The 21190-nt window shown below is 39.3% G+C and overlaps 1 protein-coding gene across 1 annotated transcript in view; it reads right to left on the bottom strand.

Moving 5' to 3' along the window:
• Positions 1–14595: 14595 nt before the first annotated feature.
• Positions 14596–21190, bottom strand: part of MRPS5 (mitochondrial ribosomal protein S5) — a 35620-nt gene continuing 29025 nt past the window's right edge. Inside the window, exons 10-12 of the mRNA XM_043986645.1 lie at positions 20638–20700; positions 17876–18012; positions 14596–15133 (exon numbers count right to left, since the gene is read on the bottom strand). Of these exons, the coding sequence (XP_043842580.1) occupies positions 14909–15133; positions 17876–18012; positions 20638–20700 (425 nt within the window). The 3' untranslated portion in view covers positions 14596–14908. The remainder of the gene's footprint in view (positions 15134–17875; positions 18013–20637; positions 20701–21190) is intronic.

The raw sequence follows: 21190 nt of genomic DNA, 5'->3' as shown, positions 1-21190 counted from the left end.
AGACCCAGATAAATTTAATCTCAGGTTGCCCAAAGAATGGGTGATTGTGGTTGCTGAGGCATTGTTGGTAGTAGGTTGTAAAAGGAATTATTTTTCAGGTGCGGACAAGTTGTCTTCATTGTGTGGTCCCTGTCGAATCTGAGAATTGTAATTCTGAATAGTTTGTCTTGCCTTCAGCATAGTATGTAAAGGAGAATACCAAAAGATAGGGCTGGACAGGTAGATAATGGGCAAATTTTGTAGCACCTTGAAGGCTAGCCTAAAGAGTTTAGACTTTACCCTTTATGTAAGATGGACATAATTGAAGTTTTAATTAGCTTTACTTTGTTGATGGGGCGGGGATGGTGCTGCACAATGGAGTGTTATGGTGAAATCTATGCATTAAGAAGTATTATGAAGGATGAATTGGAGGGAGAGTGGCCAGACATGAAGAAACCATTAGGATGTTATTACAGTAATGTAAGTCCTAAGAGCATAGATTTAATGCTGGAAGGGACCTTAGGGTGCATCAGGTGTTACCTGGTATGAGTGGAGCTGGAAAGTTGATGGATTCAACAAACCTTGTGGCACTAGCATCACTGTTTTGGAAATGAGATTTTTAGGAATAGGATGTCAAAGAAGCCACCTGGGTGAGCAAGGTAATGGTGATGCTATTAGAGAGATAAGGGAATCAGAGTCTTTGGGAGAAGGTGGCAAATTGGGTTTTGAATAAGTTGAACTCCAGGAGCCCAGTGGGTTATCCAAGAGGTAACATCTCCCCAGGCAGTGAGAAATCAAAATCTGAAGCTCAAGGGCTATGGATTTGAGAATCACCCACATACATGAGATATCTGAAGCTGTCAGAGTGGATCCCCAAGGGATATAGAGGAAAGGGAGGAATGCAGAGAGAGAGCCCAGGGGAATGACAATGTAAAAGGTGTAACCAGGAAATGTTTGGTCAGGATTGAGGATGAGGCTTTTGTTCCAGCCTGGAGGACACTTCTTTATTCAATATGTGGATATTTCCACTGACACCAAAATGCAATCATAATAATAGCTAGCATTTCTATACAGCTTCAAGGTTTGCAAAGGAATTTGCATAAATGACCTCAAATAATGGATGACAGTTGAGAGGGGTGCTATGCTAAGAAGGTGGATTGGAGTTCCTCACGAGAAAACCTGTGTGCAAAAATGGCAGTCGAGGAATGGCGGCAGTAGAATGGCCTAGGAATTCCTAAAGGGGGAGGTCACATGACCCCCCCAGGAGAAGGGAACCACACCACCCCAGAGAAGGCAGCATCTCAACAAGTATTTTGGTTTCCTAAAGCATTTTAATATCTATCATCTCATTCCTTTTTAGTTTGACTATTGTTTGCCTTTCTTTGTATCCTCAACAGCCATTGCCTGGCATATGTGGTTGTTGTTGCTTAGTCGTTTCAGTCATATCTGATTCTCTGTGACCCCATTAGGGGTTTTCTTGGCAAAGATACTGGAGTGGTTGGCCATTTCCTTCTCCAGCCCATTTGACAGATGAGGAAACTGAGGCAAACAGGGCTAAGTGATTTGCCCAGGGTCACACGGCTAGTAAGTGTATGAGATGGGACTTAATTCAGATCCTCTCTGTCCTGTGCTCTCTCTGCTCTGTCTCCTAACTGCCTGGAACAGGAAAAGCCAGTTAGGCAGCATCAAAATGGGAAGTTAACACCTTCTTTTCTGCTCCAGCTGCCCCCTGGTATTTCAAGATCATAGCTTACCCTTTCACCCAAGTAGAGAAGCATTAAAGCTTATCTCTGCTGCTCAGAGGTATGTAAAATTAGGGAGGAGGAGGAAAGAGAAGGGAAAGGGCCTGGGAGTGTCTGTAGCTCTCCAATATGCTCAGAGGTTCCTGGAACTGGACTCTACAACATGGGGCTTTTAAATGTGTAGCTTTATCACCATTTTAAACTAGGAAAGCATAATTGCAGAGAGCAGTTTGTCAGTAATAGGCAGGGGTGTACTGGTAAATGTTTAACAGCCAGCACTCCAAAAAATGTACAAAGAAAACCCTTTTAAGTTGGACCTACAAGATTAATATTTTCTCCATAAGTGTAGACAACCAACCAAATGACAAAGGAAGCCCCGATTTGTAACATCTGTCCAATATCCGAGGTGTTAATGCTCACACCGAATATTTAACAATCATCTCTCTCAAGTCAGTAGGAGCTGTTTCCAGCACAAGCCCAGTGGCATTACAAAACAAAGCCACCCCACCCCCCCAAACACAGTTCTTGAAATGCTTCATTAGGATAAAGAAGGAGAAAAGAACCAACAATGGAAACTTCTCTTTCTGCGTAGGAGAGTCCACTGGCCACTGACAGATCAATATTACAGGATTCTGGTCTACCTAGATAAGGATACCCAGCCTGCCTAGGTCTAGTCTAGACCTCGAGGTAGCTCTTAAAGAGACAGCAATGGAGGATGCTGATGCACCCTCCCACCACCACCCTCTAGTTTTCTAGTTACTTGGAATACACTATGAAAATGAAATCTCTCTCTTGTCATCAATTACAAAGATCAGTTTAGCCTGGAAAAGAGAAGGGAGGGGAGTATGAAAGGGAAGGATTAGGTTTCTCCTCCTCAGTCCTAAAACCAGGGGCGATGGATCGGAAACTTCATAAGAATCAGCCCAAAATGGAATGGGTGGCTTTAGGAGGTTAAGGGTTCCTCCTACTGGAGGTTTAAAGCAAAGGCTTGATGACCACTTAGAGAAGCTGCAAGTAGGAATTTATAGTTACAGTTTGACCCGCTGGGATCTCAGATCCCTTTTGAGGTTGAGGTTCTGTGATTCTGCAAAATGTAGATGAAGGAAACAGAGGGTTTTCACCAATGTGCTATTTTGAAAGTCACACATGGCATTGATGTGAGTTAAACAGGATTTGGCATATAGCACCTGGCAACAATAACTACATTAACTAATAAAACTCTGTAGACTATAAGGCTAGGTGGTGAAGTGCATACAGTGCCAGGCCTGGAGTGAGGAACACTCATCTTCATAAGTTCAAATCTGGCCTCATGCACTTTCTAGCTGTGTGACCCTGGGCAAATCACTTAACACTGTTTGCCTCAGTTTCCTCATCTGTAAAATGAGCTAGAGAAGGAAAAGGCAAACTGCTCCAGTGTCTTTGCCAAGAAAACCCCACTTGGGGTCACAAAGAGTGGGAAATGACTAAAAAAATGACTGAACAACAAAGACTATAAGCTCCTTAAGGGCAGAAACTATTCCCTTTTTTTTTTGTCCTTGTGTTCTTAGCACCTACCTACTTTCACATACTTATAAGTGAATCAAACTACTCAAAACCCTATGTTTTTAATACTTATCCCAACAGTCCATTAAGTAAGTATAGTTACGTTCCAGAGATGAGGCCTGAAAAAGTACACTAATTTCAAATTTAGAAGACTTTGAAGTTGGTTTCTGGACTCTGCCATTTTTTTACCTGTATGATCTTGTGCTCTTAGACAAGTTCTTTCTACATTTTAGGTCTGTTACCTCCTCTGTTAAAAAAAAAAAAAGGGCGGGGGGGGGGGAGTACATTATCTTTAAGGTCTCTTCCTACTCAAAATCTTTTGTGCCTATTAATTCACTTCATCTCAGCTTTAGTTTCCTCAAATGGTCACAATAATACTTGAATTACCTACTTCAGGGTTGATCTGAGGAAAGCACTTAGTAAGTGAGTACATTGGTTTCTTTACTGACATTTTCTGCCCACTTAATAGTATTTTCCCCCCAATTACAAGTAAAGATAGTTTTCAACATTCATTTTTGAAAGATTTTGAATTCCAAGTTTTTCTCCCTCCCACTCTTCCCTCCCCGCTCCCTAAGACAGTAAGCAATCTGATATAGGTTATATAGTACAATCACGTTGAACTTATTTCCATATTAGTCATGAAATGAAAGAACGATCCAAACAAAAGGAGAAAACTGCAAGAAAGAAAAAACAAACACAAAAAAGTGAAAATTCACTCATACTTTCTAATGAAATTCAATCACCAATGGAACCTTTTATTGTGTAGCAAGTAATCTAGTTTCACTTTCTCAGAGCTAGGCCAGCTACCTCTCCCCACTCAAGGGAAAGGCTGAGGTGTTGGCTCAAGCCCTGCCTCTGGTTTGTTCCCAGTTAGCCACCAATTACTATCCCCCCTATACCACCTAAGTCTCTGGATAGAGTGGGCTTAGACTTAACTTAGACTTAGTGTGTGTGAGGCAATTGGGGTTAAGTGACTTGCCCAGAGTCACACAGCTAGTAAGTGTGTAAAGTGTCTGAGGCCAGATTTGAACTCAGGTCCTCCTGAATCCAGGGCCAGTGCTCTATCCATTGCGCCACCTAGCTGCCCCTAGAGTGGGCTTAGACTTAACAAGGTTTCTACATAGCATTGATTCCCACCACATTCACATCCAAATACTGGATAAAAATGTTCACATCAATACTTAGCTAAGTCACTGTCTTGGCTACCTAGGGGCTGGGTCCCAAATGTCATTCTTCATCTCAAAGTCTCTGTGCTGGACTGGGTACAAAGCCCAGAATGACTGCTTCTGGACCTCAGGCAGCTTAATCTCTTGACCTCTCAGAGTCCAAATCTCCAGTCTCCTTTATCTCAGACAAAAGAACAAATGCCAAGGCAAAGAAATGAGGCCCATGAGCTCCATGTTAAACTGAGATGGGGTGGACCCAAGGTCTCTGTCCTTCCAACAGTCTCTGATCTTTTACCAGAACATGGTCAAGTAGGAAGAAGATAGACCAAATAGAAGCATGAGGTTCTAGTGCATTAGTATCCTCAATGTCATCTCCCCCCCAATCCAGATTCTTCAGCCAAACAGGTTTCTCTTCACTATGTGATTAATAGATCAGAACCAGTTATGGCATGTCTACAAATGCTCCAAAGGCCAATTAGGGACTTCATCAGCAAGTCACTCTTCTCCGCCCCCCCATTTAGTTTTTTAATTGAAATTCACAAACATGAAATAAAATGAACAATTTATATATTTATTTATAAAATAGAAAAAAATGAGAATTGTTCATAAAATGAGTACTAATATACATAGCTTGAAGCAGCTCACTTTACAGATGAGAAATGGAGGCAAATACTGTTAAGTGAATTGCCCAGGGTCACATAGCTAGTAAATATCTGAGACAGGATTTGAACTCATGTAAATGAGTCTTCTCAGCAAATCACTCTTGCACAGACTCATAAGGACTAGTCCCCCACTATACTTGAAATAAGCAAGAATCATTAAGCAAAACAAAACAACACATTGAACATGCTTGAAAATGTATCTCTGCTGAGGCAGAAGACATGCTTCACCATCAGTCTTCTTCATTGATTGAAGTCTTTCTGTCTTGTTTTTCCTTATATTATTGTGTTCATCATGTGAAATGTTTTCCTGACTCTTCTTTGTTCTGCATCAGTTCTGCAAGTCTTCCCAAGTCTCTTTGAGTTCTTTCTATCTGTCATTTCTCAGATGCATCACATTCAAACTCCATCACATTCACAATTTCTTCACCTATTTCCCAACTAGGGGGCACCCACTTTCTTTCCAGTTCATTGCTTTAACAACAAAAAAATGCTGCTACAAATATTTTGTATATATGGGTCCTTTCCAGGAGTTTGCTGATAAATGCTTGACCATAAGCTCTCTAAAAGTACACAATATGCTTTTAAATTTAATCTGCTCAGACTGATAATTTTACAATCAGCTCTCAGAACCCATCTGAGCTGACTTTAGCACATCCCTGATCTTCTTCCTCTACCTTTGACCTCTGTAAGGTACATGACTATTAATGGTATTTCTGCTTCAAAGGTTGTGTTGGTTTAAAGACTTTTTAGGAAAATCCCAAATTGTAGAAAAATATTTTAGAAATCAGGGCTCTGACTAGAGTAGAACAATTTGGGCTTTGAGCTAGAACACTAAGGGAGCCAACATCAAGGGAACACACTCTCTTTCTAACCCATTGACCCCATTGACTCTATCCTCCACTGGTCCTACACCATATAGCATGAATAACCTGCACTCTCACCCAGCTCAGGGCTCTGTGTAAGGTATTTTTCAGGTTTTCTTTACACTAATATAAACTCTCTATTTACTATGCTAATGTTTTCTTTTATTATTATGTGAGCTATTATACTGAAGATGGGGAAACTGAGTCACAAAAACATTAAGCGACCTTCTCAAAGTCACTTAGAAGGAAGATTGCGGACTTGACTCTAAAGTTCCTGGGATATATTTTGCTGTCTATATCTTTGCTGGAATATGGTGTGTCTATTTTGACACTACCACCCACCCCTACTCCTGTAATTCTAGCTATAGGGAATTGTGTGCATATCAGCTGTGAAGAGGGAAACCTAGAATGGTTTGGCTTTAAAGGGGGAGAAATGAGAGTAGGCCCTTCCCTGAACAACACTGCCATGTTATGTCTTCAGAGACACTTTCAGGTGAGGGGATGCCCATCAGTTGGGGAATGGCTGAACAAGTTGTGGTATATGAATGTAATGGAATACCATTGTGCTGTAAGAAATGGTGAGCAGGCAGATTTCAGAAAAAACCTGGAAAAACTTACATGAACTGATGCTGAGTGAAATGAGTAGAACCAGGAGAACAGTGTACAAGTATCAACAAAATTTCAACTGAAATTTAATTAAATTTAAACTTGACTCTTCTCAGCAATACAATGATCCAAGATAATTCCAAAGGACTCATGATGGAAAATGCTCTTCACATCCAGAAAAAAAGAACTGTGGAATCAGGGTGCAGATTGAACCATACTGTTTCTGCTTTGTGGGGTTTTTTTTTCTTTTTTGAGGTTTTTCCCTTTTGTTGATTCTTCTTTCACAAAATGACTAATGCAGAAATATGTTTGATGTAATTGTACGTCTATAACCTATATCAGATTGCTTTCTGTCTTGGGGAGGGGGGAGGGAAGGGAGGGAGAAAAATTTGGAACTAGAAATCTTATAAAAACAAATGTTGAAAACTATCTTTACATGTGAAAAAAAAAAAGGAGACACTTCCAGCTCTGAACTGATTTTAAAAGGCACAACATGGCTAATATGGAAATGTTTTGCATGACTTCACAGGTATAATTAATATCAAATTGCTTGCCTTCTCAAGGAAGGGGAAGGGGTGGGAGGGAGAGAATTTTGAACTCAAATTTTTAAAAAAGATTGTTAATTTTTTTTTACTGATAATTAGGAGATATTTAATGAAATAAAAATAATTTTTTTAAAAAAGATCAGTATGTGGAGTTTTATCCCTTCTCACTGCCCTACCCCCTAACAAAAAAAAAAATTATGAAATAAAGTCTATTTTTTTTTTAAGTGAGGCAATTGGGGTTGTGATTTGCCCAGGGTCACACAGCTAGTAAGTGTTAAGTGTCTGAGGCCAAATTTGAACCCAGGTACTCCTGACTCCAGGGCTGGTGCTCTATCCACTGTGCCACCTAGCTGCCCCCTTTTTTGTTTTGTTTTGTTTGTTTGTTTGTTTTTTAAATAAAGTCTTAAGTAAAAAAAAAAACAACAAAGAAAACACGTCAGGGTGGGGAAGGGGAATCTAACATGAATTGGATACTTGGAAGAGTTAGAATGAATGAACCTATAAAAAAATTCTTAACTTATTTGAAGATGTGTATGTTGACATAGTTTATTTTTATTTATTTATTTATTTTTTTTTTTTTTAGGCAATGGGGGTTAAGTGACTTGCCCAGGGTCACACAGCTAATAAGTGTCAAGTGTCTGAGGCCGGATTTGAACTCAGGTACTCCTGAATCCATGGCTGGTGCTTTAACCACTGCGCCATCTAGCTGCCCCTTTTTTATTTATTTTTAAGTGATTTGTAGGCCCTTTAATGATTTTTTTTTTTTTGCAGGGCAATGGGGGTTAAGTGACTTGCCCAGTGTGTAATTTAAGATTCTAAATGTGGATTCTAATCTGTTCCCCCAGTTTTGGGGGAAACTGACTAAAATCACTGATAAAACAAGTTTAGGTTTTTAAGGGTTTATTGGAAAATAGAAAGAAAAAGATTGAGAACAGAATTCCAACAGCCTGGCATTCCTATCTTTCCTCAAATTTCCTGTGAAGTCCTCTGCCGACACCACCACCAAGTCAGGAACCCAAAAGAGCGAGAGCTCCCTTTCCTCCGGAAGAAAATAGGAGGCTCAAGTTGATTGGCTGGTAGCCTTGATAGACAGCACCCATGAGCAAACGTCATTTCCTGATGTCAAGGAAAAGCCACAATGCCTCTGAGGCATTTTCCTCATGGTGGAGCTTTCCCACAGCAAGTCTCCAGTAGGTGGCATCATTCCAATCATTACACCAGGGTCACACTGCTAGTAAGTGTCAAGTGTCTGAGGCTGGATTTGAACTCAAGTACTCCTGACTCCAGGACCAGTGCTTTATCCACTGCGCCACCTAGCTGCCCCCAGTGATCTTTTTAAAAATAAACTATGTCGGGGGCAGCTAGGTGGCGCAGTGGATAGAGCACCAGCCCTGGAGTCAGGAGTACCTGAGTTCAAATCCAGCCTCAGACACTTAACACTTACTAGCTGTGTGACCCTGGGCAAGTCACTTAACCCCAATTGCCTCACTAAAAAAAAAAAAAAAAAGATCACTGGCTGCTTCTTAAGGAACATCCAGTTAATTACTGAGAGACTTGAAAGACATTTCCTCACAATTCTTTCTTTATAAAATGAAGACTTGCATTGGTTTGAAATATATATTGCCCATATGTAACACAACCTCCCCAAAGTTTTCTCACTCATCCTTTTTGAATTCTCTGCAGTTTAACACTGGCCATTACTCTTTTTTCCTTGACATTCTGTTCTCTAGGTTTTCATAACACTTCTCTCCTAGTTCTCCTTCCCGCCAACTGCTCCTCATCCTCCTTTGCTGTATCTTCATCCAGGTCATGCCAACCAAAACATGGCTTTCCCCAAGGCTCTGTTCCAGGCCCTCTTCTCTTCTCCCTTTATACTTTTTCACTTAGTGATCTCATCATCTGCCATATACTAAATTATCATATCTATGCTGTTGGTTCTCAGATCTACTTATCCAGCCTTTACCCCTCTTCTAATCTCCAGTCTCGTGACTTCGGCTGCCAGTTGAACATCCCAAACTAGATCTCCCTTAGATATTTAAACAACATGTTCAAAACTGGATTCATTACTGTTCCTACAAACCCTCCCTTCTTCGTACTTTTCTGTTCCTGAAGGTGCCACTGTCTTCCTAATCATCTGGGCTAGCAACCTGGTTCTCAATCTTACCTCACTTTCTCACCAACAATATCCAATCTGCTTCCAAGTCCTGTTGATTCTTCCTTTGTAACATCTCATCTATATGCTTTCTTCCCTCCTTGGACATTGCCACCATACTGGGTCAGATTCTTATTTCATGACTGGATTAGATAAATAGTATTGTGGTTGGTTTTCCTAACTCATCTCTCCCCACTCCAATCCAAACTCTACTCAATTGTCAAATTCGTCTTCCTAAAGCACAGGTCTGACCAGGTTTTTTCCCCCATTCAATAAACTCTATACTATTACTAAATCCAAATATAAAATCCTGTTTGGTGATTAAAGCTCTTTCTACCTCCCTCAAAGCCCACCAAGGTACCAGTGACACTGGCCTCCTTGCTGTTCTTCTCATAAGACATTCCATCTCTAACTCCAGGCATTTTCTCTTTTTTCCTTTTAAAAATTTTTATTGATATATTTTGGTTTTTATTTTACATTTCATTTACAGGTTATTCCCATTCCATGAGAGGTCTCATGACAAAGTAAAATTAATAAAACAGTAATTTATTTGAAATTGCATATAAGATTTCACATCGGGCAGCTAGGTGGCGCAGTGGATAAAGCACCAGCCTTGAATTCAGGAGGACCTGAGTTCAAATCCGGCCTCAGACACTTAACACTTACTGGCTGTGTGACCCTGGGCAAGTCACTTAACCCCAATTGCCTCACTAAAAAACAAAAAGGAAAAAAAAAAGATTTCACAACTTAACCTCTCACCTCTCATTTTTTAAAAAAATCGACAAAAATCTATGCTCTCTCCCTCCCACAAAAAAATTATTGTACCAAATATGCAGTCAAGTAAAACAAATTCCTATAGTGACTGCATACATACATATATACAACACACATACATAGACCAATTCATAACAGTTCAAAACAATTTAGACTAGTTCAAAACAGTGTTTTGCCTCTATAATTATATGGTTAATTACTTAACTAATTAGAAGTACCCAACTACCTAATTACCTAAATAGTGCAGTTGTTAAGTACCTAACTGCCTAATTATAAGCTCCTAAGTACCAAATAACTTAATTGCCTAAGTACTTAGGTGTCAAAGTACCCAATTACCTAATGTCATAATTACATAAGTACCTATTTATCTAAGTTGTTGTTCAGTCCTTTTTCAGTTATGTTGGACTCTATTTGGAGTTATCTTGGCAAATATATTGGAGTGGTTTGCTCTTTCCTTCGGCTTTTTTGACAGATGAGGAAACTGAGGCAAACAGGGTTAAGTGACTGGTCTAGAGTCACGCAGTGAGTTAAGTATTGGAAGCCAGATTGAGCACAGGGAAGATGAGTCTTCCTAACTCCAGGCTCGGCACTCTATCCACTAGGCCACCTTGATGCCCATAATGAACATATATGTATGTGTATATGTAAATGTATATATACATATGCACATTTGCATGGAATTTTTAATAGTAAGTCTTCTTTTCCCAGGTTAGGATGCTTGAATATTGGCAGTTATTTTCCCACCAAGAGAATGTGGGTGAGCATTCATTTGCTGAAACTTAATGGGAAAACTACTAACACCTCTATCCAATGGATTTTGATTTCTCACTTGAGCAAACAGGCCAAGGCTATTATCCTTTCAGCAATATCCTTAGTTAGCCAAAGAACTCCCTGGGAATACTGAGAGAATTTGACTATTGTTATTACTAATTACTCAAATGTAGGGGAGAAAGAGAACTCAATTAGTGATAGAAATGAAAGAATAATCAATTGAAACATTTTTAAAGCACACAGAAGAAAATAAAAACTTTCAGAAGGAGACACAAACAGGGCAACTTTGTTACTACTATGTTAAATTTAATATGCACTTAAAAAAAACAAACTGTACATAACAGAAGTTCACAGCTTCATATATAATCCTCTTTATTCTTTTATAATGAAATGCTCATGTTTGTTAATGGTTAAGTTCGGGACAAAAAAGAAAAATTAAAACAAAAACAAAAAAAAGAGAGAACCAAAGTCCCAGCCTCATCAAGCCCTAACCATAATAAACTGCCAATACTACCTTCCAACTACCACCTAGTCCCTACCCTTCCTCTTATCCCACTAGTATGCATGCCTGTACACATAAATATACACATATACATATAAAACACGCATGTTGATATGTGATCATACCTTTCATGTATGTCATAAAAACTAGCATTTTTAGGGTTGAAAAGTACCCTCCAACTATTATTTCATTTTCTCCTATGTATGTGTTAATGAGTGAAGGAGAGAAAGAGAATTTGTTAAGTGCTTACTGTGTGCCAAGCATGGTGCTAAATGCTAGGGATACAAATAGAAAAGAGTCCTTGCTCTCATTCTAATGGGAAAGACAATACATAGGAAATTTCAGCAGGATGCCAGATGGCAAAGTCTCTAAGGTGCAGTGGCTCCCTACTTTCTTCAATACAGATACATGCAATAGACCTGCTGGGCTCTTCTGACCTCTGACAAGCATATCAGAAGTAACAGGGGAAAAGATTCAGGAGGTACAATAAAGAGATGTCACCATCATGATGGGCCTTGTCACACAGTGGTCACCAAAACGTTCCTAATGCCCCAGACTTCACATAGCTCATTATCTAGCCCAGAATACAGAATGCTTCCTCAGGGACACACAACGCAAGGAAACAGACACATTGGAAAACCCACTCAGTGATAGCCACTCCCCAGAACCCACTATGTTGCTGTGCCCTGAAGAGGCCTCACCTGGCTCTTAGTCCCTCCTTTAAAGACAACTCACTTCTGCCCAGAAAGTTACCAAACTAGGCATATCCTCTGACCCAGCTATACCGCTAGGAGGTCTATAGCCCAAAGAAATAGAAGAAAGAGGAAAAGGATTTATCTATACAAAAATATTTATAGTAGCTCTTTTCAAGTTAGTCCATAATTTGAAATTAATGGGACCATCTTCCTATAGCGGAAGGCATAAACAAATTGTGCTATATGAATATAATGGAATATGATTGTGCCATAAACAATGAAATGAACAATTCCAGGGGAAGCTGGGAAGGCCTTTATGAACTCACGCAGAGCAAAGTGGGCAAAGCTATGAACAATTTATACGATGATAACACCATCATGTAGAAAAACAACTCTGAAAGACTTCAGAACTCTGATCAATGCAATGATAAGCCACAAGTCTGAAAGAACAAAGACGAGGCATGACACTCACCTCCTGACAGAGGCGATGAACCAAAAACACTGAAAGGGACATTTTCTGGCATGGCTAATATTGGAGTTTATTTTCCTGAACTATGTAGACAGGTATCAAAGGACTGTTTTTTGAGGGTGTTTTTTTTTTTTAATTTGCTCAGTGAGATTAGGAGGTAGGAGGTATAGATTAATTTTTAAAAGTATTTGTTACCTGAAAAAAATTTAAATAACAATTAAAAATGAAGACAACTCAGAAAGCAATAGTATAATGCTAGCCTAGAAAACCAGCCCAGAAATTCTATTGTTGGCAGGTAAATTCAGAGTGTTAATGGGTATGATGCCCTCTTCAGGGCTATTGCTCACAGATGCTTTCTTCCTCACCATCAGCTCAGCTGTCCTGCCTTCTTTATGAAATAACCAACAACTACACAGAAATGGTAACCATCTCACACGAAGACAGATACTTCAGAGAACCCAACCAAAAAAGATTCTGATGATATTCTTGGGGCAATAAGCTAAGAAAGCCAATCTTGGTTTAATAATTCATACAGGGAAAAAAATTCGTTTAAGACTAAGACTTGTGCTTGAATAGCCTTGTGCCTACTGAGTTCATCCATTAGTACATATACATATACCAATGCCAACTACTGACCAATGGACACCAACAGGCAGGTAAGCTCAGGAGTTCCTGGAATATCAGCGTTCCCCCAGACCACTGGCTTTGCTTCCAGTCCAGATTTGGGAGGGGGGGGGTGGGGAGAGAAGATAACCCCAGCCATCATCCAGGAAAGCAGCCCCTACAGAGAAGGGGCCAGGCGTCTCCACCACCTGTTGACCAACTGTTACCTAGCTGGTATATTTTCTCTTCTGAGTAGTAAATTGTAGATGTGATCTTCTGTTTTTATTTTATGCAACTACTGGGCCTATACATTATTTCTAGGCAGCATACTGGCAAAGTAGGTGCAGGATCTCTAAGAGACTATGATCTGACACAAACAACCATAACATGGAAAAATAACAAACAGCACCTGGCCCTTTGTTCAGTCATTTCTTTCTCACTGATGGCATTTCTCCTTCACCTGTGTTACAGGTACAAGTGTGATCAGCTTAGCTAGCTACCTTCCTACCTCTGCACCTTACCAGTGTCCCTTTGGAAGATCTATTCTGGACCAGTCTGAGCTGAAGCAGAGCTGATGCTATGTGCTACCTAGTCCTGTTCTCTGTAACAATAAAACTGATGACAATAGCATTTATAACAGAGCTTTAAAGTTTGCAAAGTGCATTTCACCTTATTTCATCTGATCCTTGGAAACCAAAATGGCAGAGGAAAAGCAGAGTGAGCTCTCAAACTCATGACACAATCCCTCCAAAAACCATCATTTGATCCTCACAACAACCTGGTGAAGTAGGCGCTCTTATTATCATCCCCATTTCATAGATGAGGAAGCTGAGATTGAGAGGTTTAGTGACTTGTCCAGGGTCACATAGCCAGTATCTGGGGCAAGATTCAAACTCAGGTCTTTCTGACTCTAGCTCTAGCATTCTGTGCATTTACCTACCTAGCTGTCTGGCCAAGTCACTATGGCAAGGAGCCAAAAAGTATTGCAAGCCAGGTAGACACGATTATCACAAGGACTTCTATGGTATAACAGAAAGATCTTCTAACGGTTTGTTGTTTACTTTGCCAATCATTTGCCTCCTACATATACTTAGAAATATGCTCTTGTAACCAAAGTGATATTTTTAATGTTAAAAAATAGTGCTTAAAAAAAAAAGTGCTTAATCTCACAAGGTGAGATCATGCATGTTCTTCCTAAAATACAGCAGGAAACAGACCTGAATGTCATTTGGTTCACCATCCCCTCCCCCTACCTCCCATGTAGGAGGCCTCTCTTACAGTATCCCTTCTCTTTGGACCTCTAGCGATAAGCAAAGCAAGCCATTAAAAAATTAACAGTAAGCTAACATTAAGCTAAAAAACCAGTGTCCTAGTTCACTTTTGCCCCTTCTTCTACAGAAACACTTGCCCTCTCCAATCTCTGCATTCCCATTTTATAGTCCCATCTTAGTATCAAAATTAACCATCTTCAATATCTCCCTTATTATGGCGAAATGACAGAGCTTGAGGGAGTGTTCAATTGAATTTTGTAAAAATCAAAATCAGGTTTATTTGTATACTTAATGATATAATATTACACTGAACTCCCGAGTCTCACATACTTGAAAAAGGGTGCTTCTGATCATAGCCCTTAGGAGAAGGTCCAGAATTTAAAACTCAGCTTGCCGGCAAATTAAACAATACACTGAGAATTCCACGCACAGTAATCACAAAGAGTTGCATTCATTGAAACGATAGCTGTGCTGTCCCCACCTAAGACATTGACTTTTCCTGAAAAGTTGATTTCATGGCATGACATATTTAAGCCTTAATTCAGTTACAAGCGGGAGCTGAAAGCTCAGGATGCAGCTCTCTTTAAGTTCGCCCAGACTGAGTTTTTCAGTCCTTGACTCATCCTGATTTCATCCCAGTCTAATTTGGTATCTGGCACCTCATCTTCAGGCTCAGGCTCTTTTCTAACTGCTCCTTGAGGAGAGGCGACCACTATAGGCAGAGGACCACATTCCTCCCGGAATTCAATGACATGAAGGCTTTGCTTCTCGGCCAGCTGCTGATGAGTTTCCTATTCAAGACAAAAAGGGAGAGAAAGAAAAAGTCGAGAAGGCTGAAACTGGGAAAGACATAATAATTATGAACCAGACAATTTTGTTACTAGGGAAGTATTAAATTTCACATAGTTTTTAAAAAACTGTAGTAAAAGTTTATACAATCTTCTTTTTTGTTCTTTGTGTATTGAAAGGTTCATGTTTGTTGTTGATTAAGTTGCTAACAAAAAGGAACATAGTCCCATGAAGGAAGCTCCCATAAACAAGTGAAATTCAGCAGCCAAGTGTCCCTACAATATTTTAAAGTACCACATTTTTCACTACAATGAAACCTTCTTGACTTTGGGGCATCCTTCTGTCCTTGACGAATGCTAGACAGGGAAGGTGGAAGATGGTAAAAACTACGAGATGAGGAGGGAAGTGAGCGCCTATGCATCTGGCTGTTGGCATGGGTCTGAATTCTGTTGGTTTGGTATGTAGGCTTCTTCTCTCCATTACCATGGCATGTTGGGGTAATTTTGTTTAAAAAAAGGACAGCCACCATTACTAATGAGTCAACAACAAAAATAACCCTCTCATCACCAAAGTCCCTGTCTCTGTAAAATGGTCCAATATCAAAACTGGATATGATTTTGATAATGACAATGACATGAGAGATGCGTCACCGCCTGCTTTGCCAGGCCACCCCAAACACCATTAAGCCCTTTCTGAGTGGCAGCTGAAACTTCTTGGACATGCTGTCTTCCCTAATAAAATGTGAGCTCCCTGAGAGAGGGGTTATCTCACTTTTCTGTTTGTAACTCCAGCACAGGGCTTTGGACATAGAAAACACTTAATAAATGTGTTCCCATTCATTCATTCCTAGCAAACGCTCAATTAATATTTGCTGAACTGAATTAAATGAACTGTCATCATGTAGTTTCCCAATCAACAGATACTAATAGTACAACTACTATCATGGGAGACCTAAAAAAGTTTTTGATGTTGATAATACCAGCTAACATTTATGTCACTCCTTAAGGTTTGCAAAGCCTTTCACAAACATCTTGTTTGATTCTTGCAAACCTGTGAAACGTAGGTGTTATCATCATTCCCATTGTACAGATGAAGAAACAGGCTGAGAGATTAAGCAACTTGCTTAGCTAGTAAGTGTCTGAAACAGGATTCATGTTTTCCTGACTGGCAGCATATTGTAGTGGGAAGGTCTCTGGCTCAGAAGTCCCAGATGAGAAGGACAACTCTGCCGACTACTAGCTGCACGTCCAAGAGCAAGTCACAACCTCAGTGGATCTCAATTTCCTCATCTGAAAAATGGGAATAATAATTATGCTATGTACCTCACCACATCTTTGTGAAGTTCAAATGGCAGGATGGACACTGGGGCTCTATAGATCCAAAGTTACTATATTTAAACATGTTGGAGTTGGAGACAGGAAGATGTGGAATCAAATCCTAGCCAAGAGAATAGCTGTGTGACCCTGGGCAAATCAATAACGCCCCTGAGTCTCAGTTCTTCATCTGCAAATTGAAGATAATTATAGAATCTACCTCAGAGAGTTTAGGTCAGGTTCAAATGAGAATATATGCAAAGTACTTGAAAATGTTAAAGTGTGTAATGTCGGCTATTGTTGTTATTAAGTGGTTCGTGGTGGCTCTTCTAGTTTTCAGTGAAATGAGGCCTCAGGAAAAAAACAAAGAAATCTGGTTTCTTTAAAAGATACAGATAATTACATTCTGGAAATCAAAGAAAAAAATGAAGCAGTACTAATATTAATACTAATAATGCCTTATATGCAGAGCTACCAAGAATGGCAAGTCCTCAGCTGGATCTCTTGGGGCTAGAGTTCAAGCAGCACAGTGAAAGGTCAAACCGGTGACTTTGCCACTCTTGGAAAGACTGTGTTGTTTATATTTGTTGATGATGTTAAAATTCATAACAACAAAAAAGAATTTTTAAAACAGTAAATGAATACATATACATTTCTCTCTCTCTCTCTCTCTCACTCTTTCTCTCTGGGAAGATAATACATTTTTAAGAGTAGAGATTCTCATAACAAGGTTTGCTGGAGAAGTCCAAAGATTTTATTCACAGCTGCTAAGAGAGTCATTGGAACAGGCCTCTCCAATAAACTACTGCCTGGACCAAGGCCACACCACATGTGTCAGAGGGTGGGACTTGCAGGCCAATCTTCCTGACTCCACAGTAAGCTCTCCACCCACTAGACCAAGCTGCCTATCCACTTGTAAATAAATTTATAAATACCTTCTTATAAGGTAACAGCACTTTGTTCTAGAAGAGACCATCTAGTCCAACCCCCTCATTTTAAAGATGAGAAAACAAAGTCCAGAGAAATTAAGTGATTTGTCCAAGGCTGAATCAGAGTAACACCACTATTACTGTGTTTATTAGAAATCTGCTGGCCAGAATGGTGCTAAGAAATAGAGACGATGGCATATACAGCTTTGAGCTAAGTGCAAAAGACTGTCATTTTAGTGTTACAATAAATCTGTGTTGCAAGCTTTTGCTTTTACGTCACCTAGAACTGCCCCTCTACCTCCCAAAAAGTCATCTCTCACAACAAACAAGAACTGAGTGCCATTGTATTATAAAGCTTTGGTCAATTTAGATTAACCAAGAGAAACAACTACTAAACATATAACTGAGTATTCACTTCATAAATGCCAATAATAGTTCAACATTATGAGATACTGAAAACAATGAATACAATCCAAGCTTTTCAAACCATGTTAATACTTACCTGTTTTGATAATGCACGGAAGACTCCTCTGGTTATATTAATTAAATTGACAGACCCAGTAACCTTTGCATACAAATCTTTAATTCCAATTAGTCTGCAAATTGTAATAATGGCTCGATGACAACGAAGACCATGACCTGGAAAACAAAAGAAAACAGCAGAAAATATTTACACACAAAATGTTGTGTCTCTACATAAAATTGAAGAGTTTTTGCAAAAACTAAAGCAATGAAGTTAGAATTTGAAGGGAAAAAATTTACGAGGGTATAGCAAATTTCTCTAATAAAGGTCTGACAGCCAAGATATACAGGGAATTGATGCAAATATCTAAGAACAAAAGCTATGCTCCAATAAGGTTAAAGGCTATAAATAGGCAACCATCAAAGAAAGAAAAGCAAGTTATCAACAAGCACAAGAAAAATTATCTAAATCACTAATAATGAGAGAAATGCAAATCAAACAACTCTGAGCTTCCATAGGACAAAAAGGGAAAATGACAATATTGGAGGGGCTGTGGGAAAACAGATGGTTTCATATAAAATCTTGTTTTCCTGTTATACTATGTATATGGAACTACCCATTTTGTTTGGTGCTTTTCAAATTCAGAACTGAATACACATTTTTAAAAAGAACTCCTATGTAAAACTGTCACATTCTAAGAGGCAAGTTAATTTTTGTGCCTGACAGGGAGTGAAGAATGTTAGTTTCGTGTACTTTTTAATTCCATGTTTCTTCTTTGTGAAACGTGAGGTCATTAGAAAATGTTCTGTGGGCTGTTAATTTTTTTTAAACCTTATTTCAAATTGGATTAGCTTCTCCAGGATGATTCTCATGGATGTAAAACAGAATACAAGCTATAGGGAACAGGTTATAGAGACCAAAATATGGGCTTTGAAGTGACGACATATTTGCCTGAATCTAGTAGGTTTCTGCATTTTTTCAAGTCTGCTGGACAACTGTTTCCTCATTGTTTTAGGTTCACATATGGCAAAGACAAACTCTCATGTAATTACCATTTGATGGGCTGCCTAAATCATTGACTTCCAGGTCACTGGGAGCTTAAAGAACCATGAAAACATTTTTTGTACTTTCTCTATATAATTGGTTGTGTTGATAACACCAAGAGTGAATTGATTTTTCCTGTCAAGTAGGGGTATCATGCTCCCAAATGGCCTTCCAGCTCCTATTGCTTCCATTCAGAGAGGGCTCACAGACCAGCCAACTCTTCATTTCCCACCAGAGGCGCTCCTGGGACTGGGACTCCATGACTCCATCCCTCCTCCCCACCCAACATACTTTTCACATTTCTTTTGATTGTGGCCTTTCCTCATCCGACTGAAGGCAGAGAGCAAGGACTGTCTTTCTTATTTGTATCCCTAGCACTTAGTACAGTGTTTGGCTCACAGTTGGCACTTAATGTTTACCGAGTGACAATGAAGTCTATAAATGTTTGACAGTATCTCCAAGGAGTTCAGCAGGATTTCCTATCACTGTTCCCAAGACTGCCGTACAATGAAACATTAGTGGCCAGTGTGGTGTAGTCAGTGAAGCTGTGTAGGCTTTAGGGTTTTATTTATTCATATGTTCTAAAGGCAGAAAAAGGCACCACACAACAGTGGCAAGGACACTGGATCTGGAGCCAAGAGAACCTCCGTTCAGATCCTGGCTCTATTTACTACCTGTGTACCCTTAGGCAAGTCATTTAATCCCTCTGAGCCTCAGTTTCCTCATCTGTAAAATAAGAGGATTGGACTAAATGTCTTTAAGGTACCTTGAAGCTCCAGATTCATAACTGAAATAGAGAAGATAGTAAAGCTGCAGAAATGGAATACTTTAAGCTACAAATAAAACTGTAACATTCAAATATTTAAAGGCCTAAATTTTGAAGTCCAGATATAAAAATAAATACTTTTCTAAAATGACAAAATAAACGGTTTTTGTTGGGTAAGGTTTTTAAAAATTAGAATTTAAAAGATGTAATTAAGACAACAAAGCACATTCTACTTTAATTATTGTCCATTTCTTTAATGAAACTGCTCCAAGTTATATAATCCATAAGGTATTGCTTCATTAATGCTCACAAAAAAGCCTTCAAGATTTATACATCAACACAAAAATGAAAAAGATATCCTTCCCTAACACCAGTCACACCCCTTTGAAAGCTACTGCAGCCAAAACATGAATCATTCTGTGACCAACCTGGGGATGAACTTTAGTTCTTACACAACAGACCCAGAGTCTGTCACTTGGCACTAACTGGAGGTGATACCCTCCACTCTCACCTCGTCTGAGAACTTAGGGTCATTCCAAGTTACAACATAATTACTTGACAAAAAACAGTGAGGTTGGGAATGGAACTCTACTTCCTACTCTTCCAAGCCCACATATCCATGTAACTATTGTCTCTATTTCTGTAACACATGTTTGAAGACCTTAACTTGGAATTACATCTTTAGTATTTTCATTTTTACTAACTGGCAGTGATGACTCTACGAAGTAATCCACAGCCTGAAATTATCCTTCATGATCTTCAAAGTCTCATCCCTTCTTATTTTTTAAAGTGTATTGTTGGGTTTGTTTGGTTTTTGTTTGTTTGTTTGTTTGTTGGTGGGGGATGTTGAGAAGAGTGGGAAAAATAAATAGAATCTGAGTTCTATCAAAATTTATCCCAAATTGACCACAGGTTAACTAACTCAGGTTAGTTATTTCATTTCCAAGAACCTCCATTTTACCCCCATGAAGTCAAGTCATTTCTTAAATACCTCTGGGCTGCTGCTTCATCTTGATGTGTGTTTTCTTAAATGTTAAAGAAATATCATGGTAAACTGGAGGAACAAAAACAGATAGAGAGGAATTAGACATCAGTCCACAGCATCCATATCAAAGACAAAAAGTAAATGGCTGTAGTAACTTAGCTTTGTAAATACTGACTCATGTACTTACTCAAAGGGATTAAATATTTATTGAGACAACTGCTGAATGTCAGTTTCTTTTATTCAATTAAAAACTACAGAAAGGAGCTAGGGAGAGTGATAAAGTTTGACAACTAACTTTTACAGAGAATAACATAAAAACACCCCACCAATATACACAAAAATAGATTAGGATGTGAAGGAACACACCTATGTACCACAGAGTGACATAAAATTGAATGTATGAGTCTGTTTAGGAAACTGCTCACAGATCTGGATGCCATATTTGCTCATTTGTGGGGGAAGAGCAGAGGATTAAAAAGGGTCCAGGAAAGAGACAAAGTGAGATGGGCTCTTTCCACCTATCTGCCATGCTGGAGCCAATGCCCACCAAGAGACCAGA

The sequence above is a fragment of the Dromiciops gliroides genome, chromosome 2 (genome assembly GCF_019393635.1).
Source record: "Dromiciops gliroides isolate mDroGli1 chromosome 2, mDroGli1.pri, whole genome shotgun sequence".
Classification (NCBI taxonomy): domain Eukaryota; kingdom Metazoa; phylum Chordata; class Mammalia; order Microbiotheria; family Microbiotheriidae; genus Dromiciops; species Dromiciops gliroides.
This window is presented reverse-complemented; position numbering and strand designations above follow the sequence as displayed.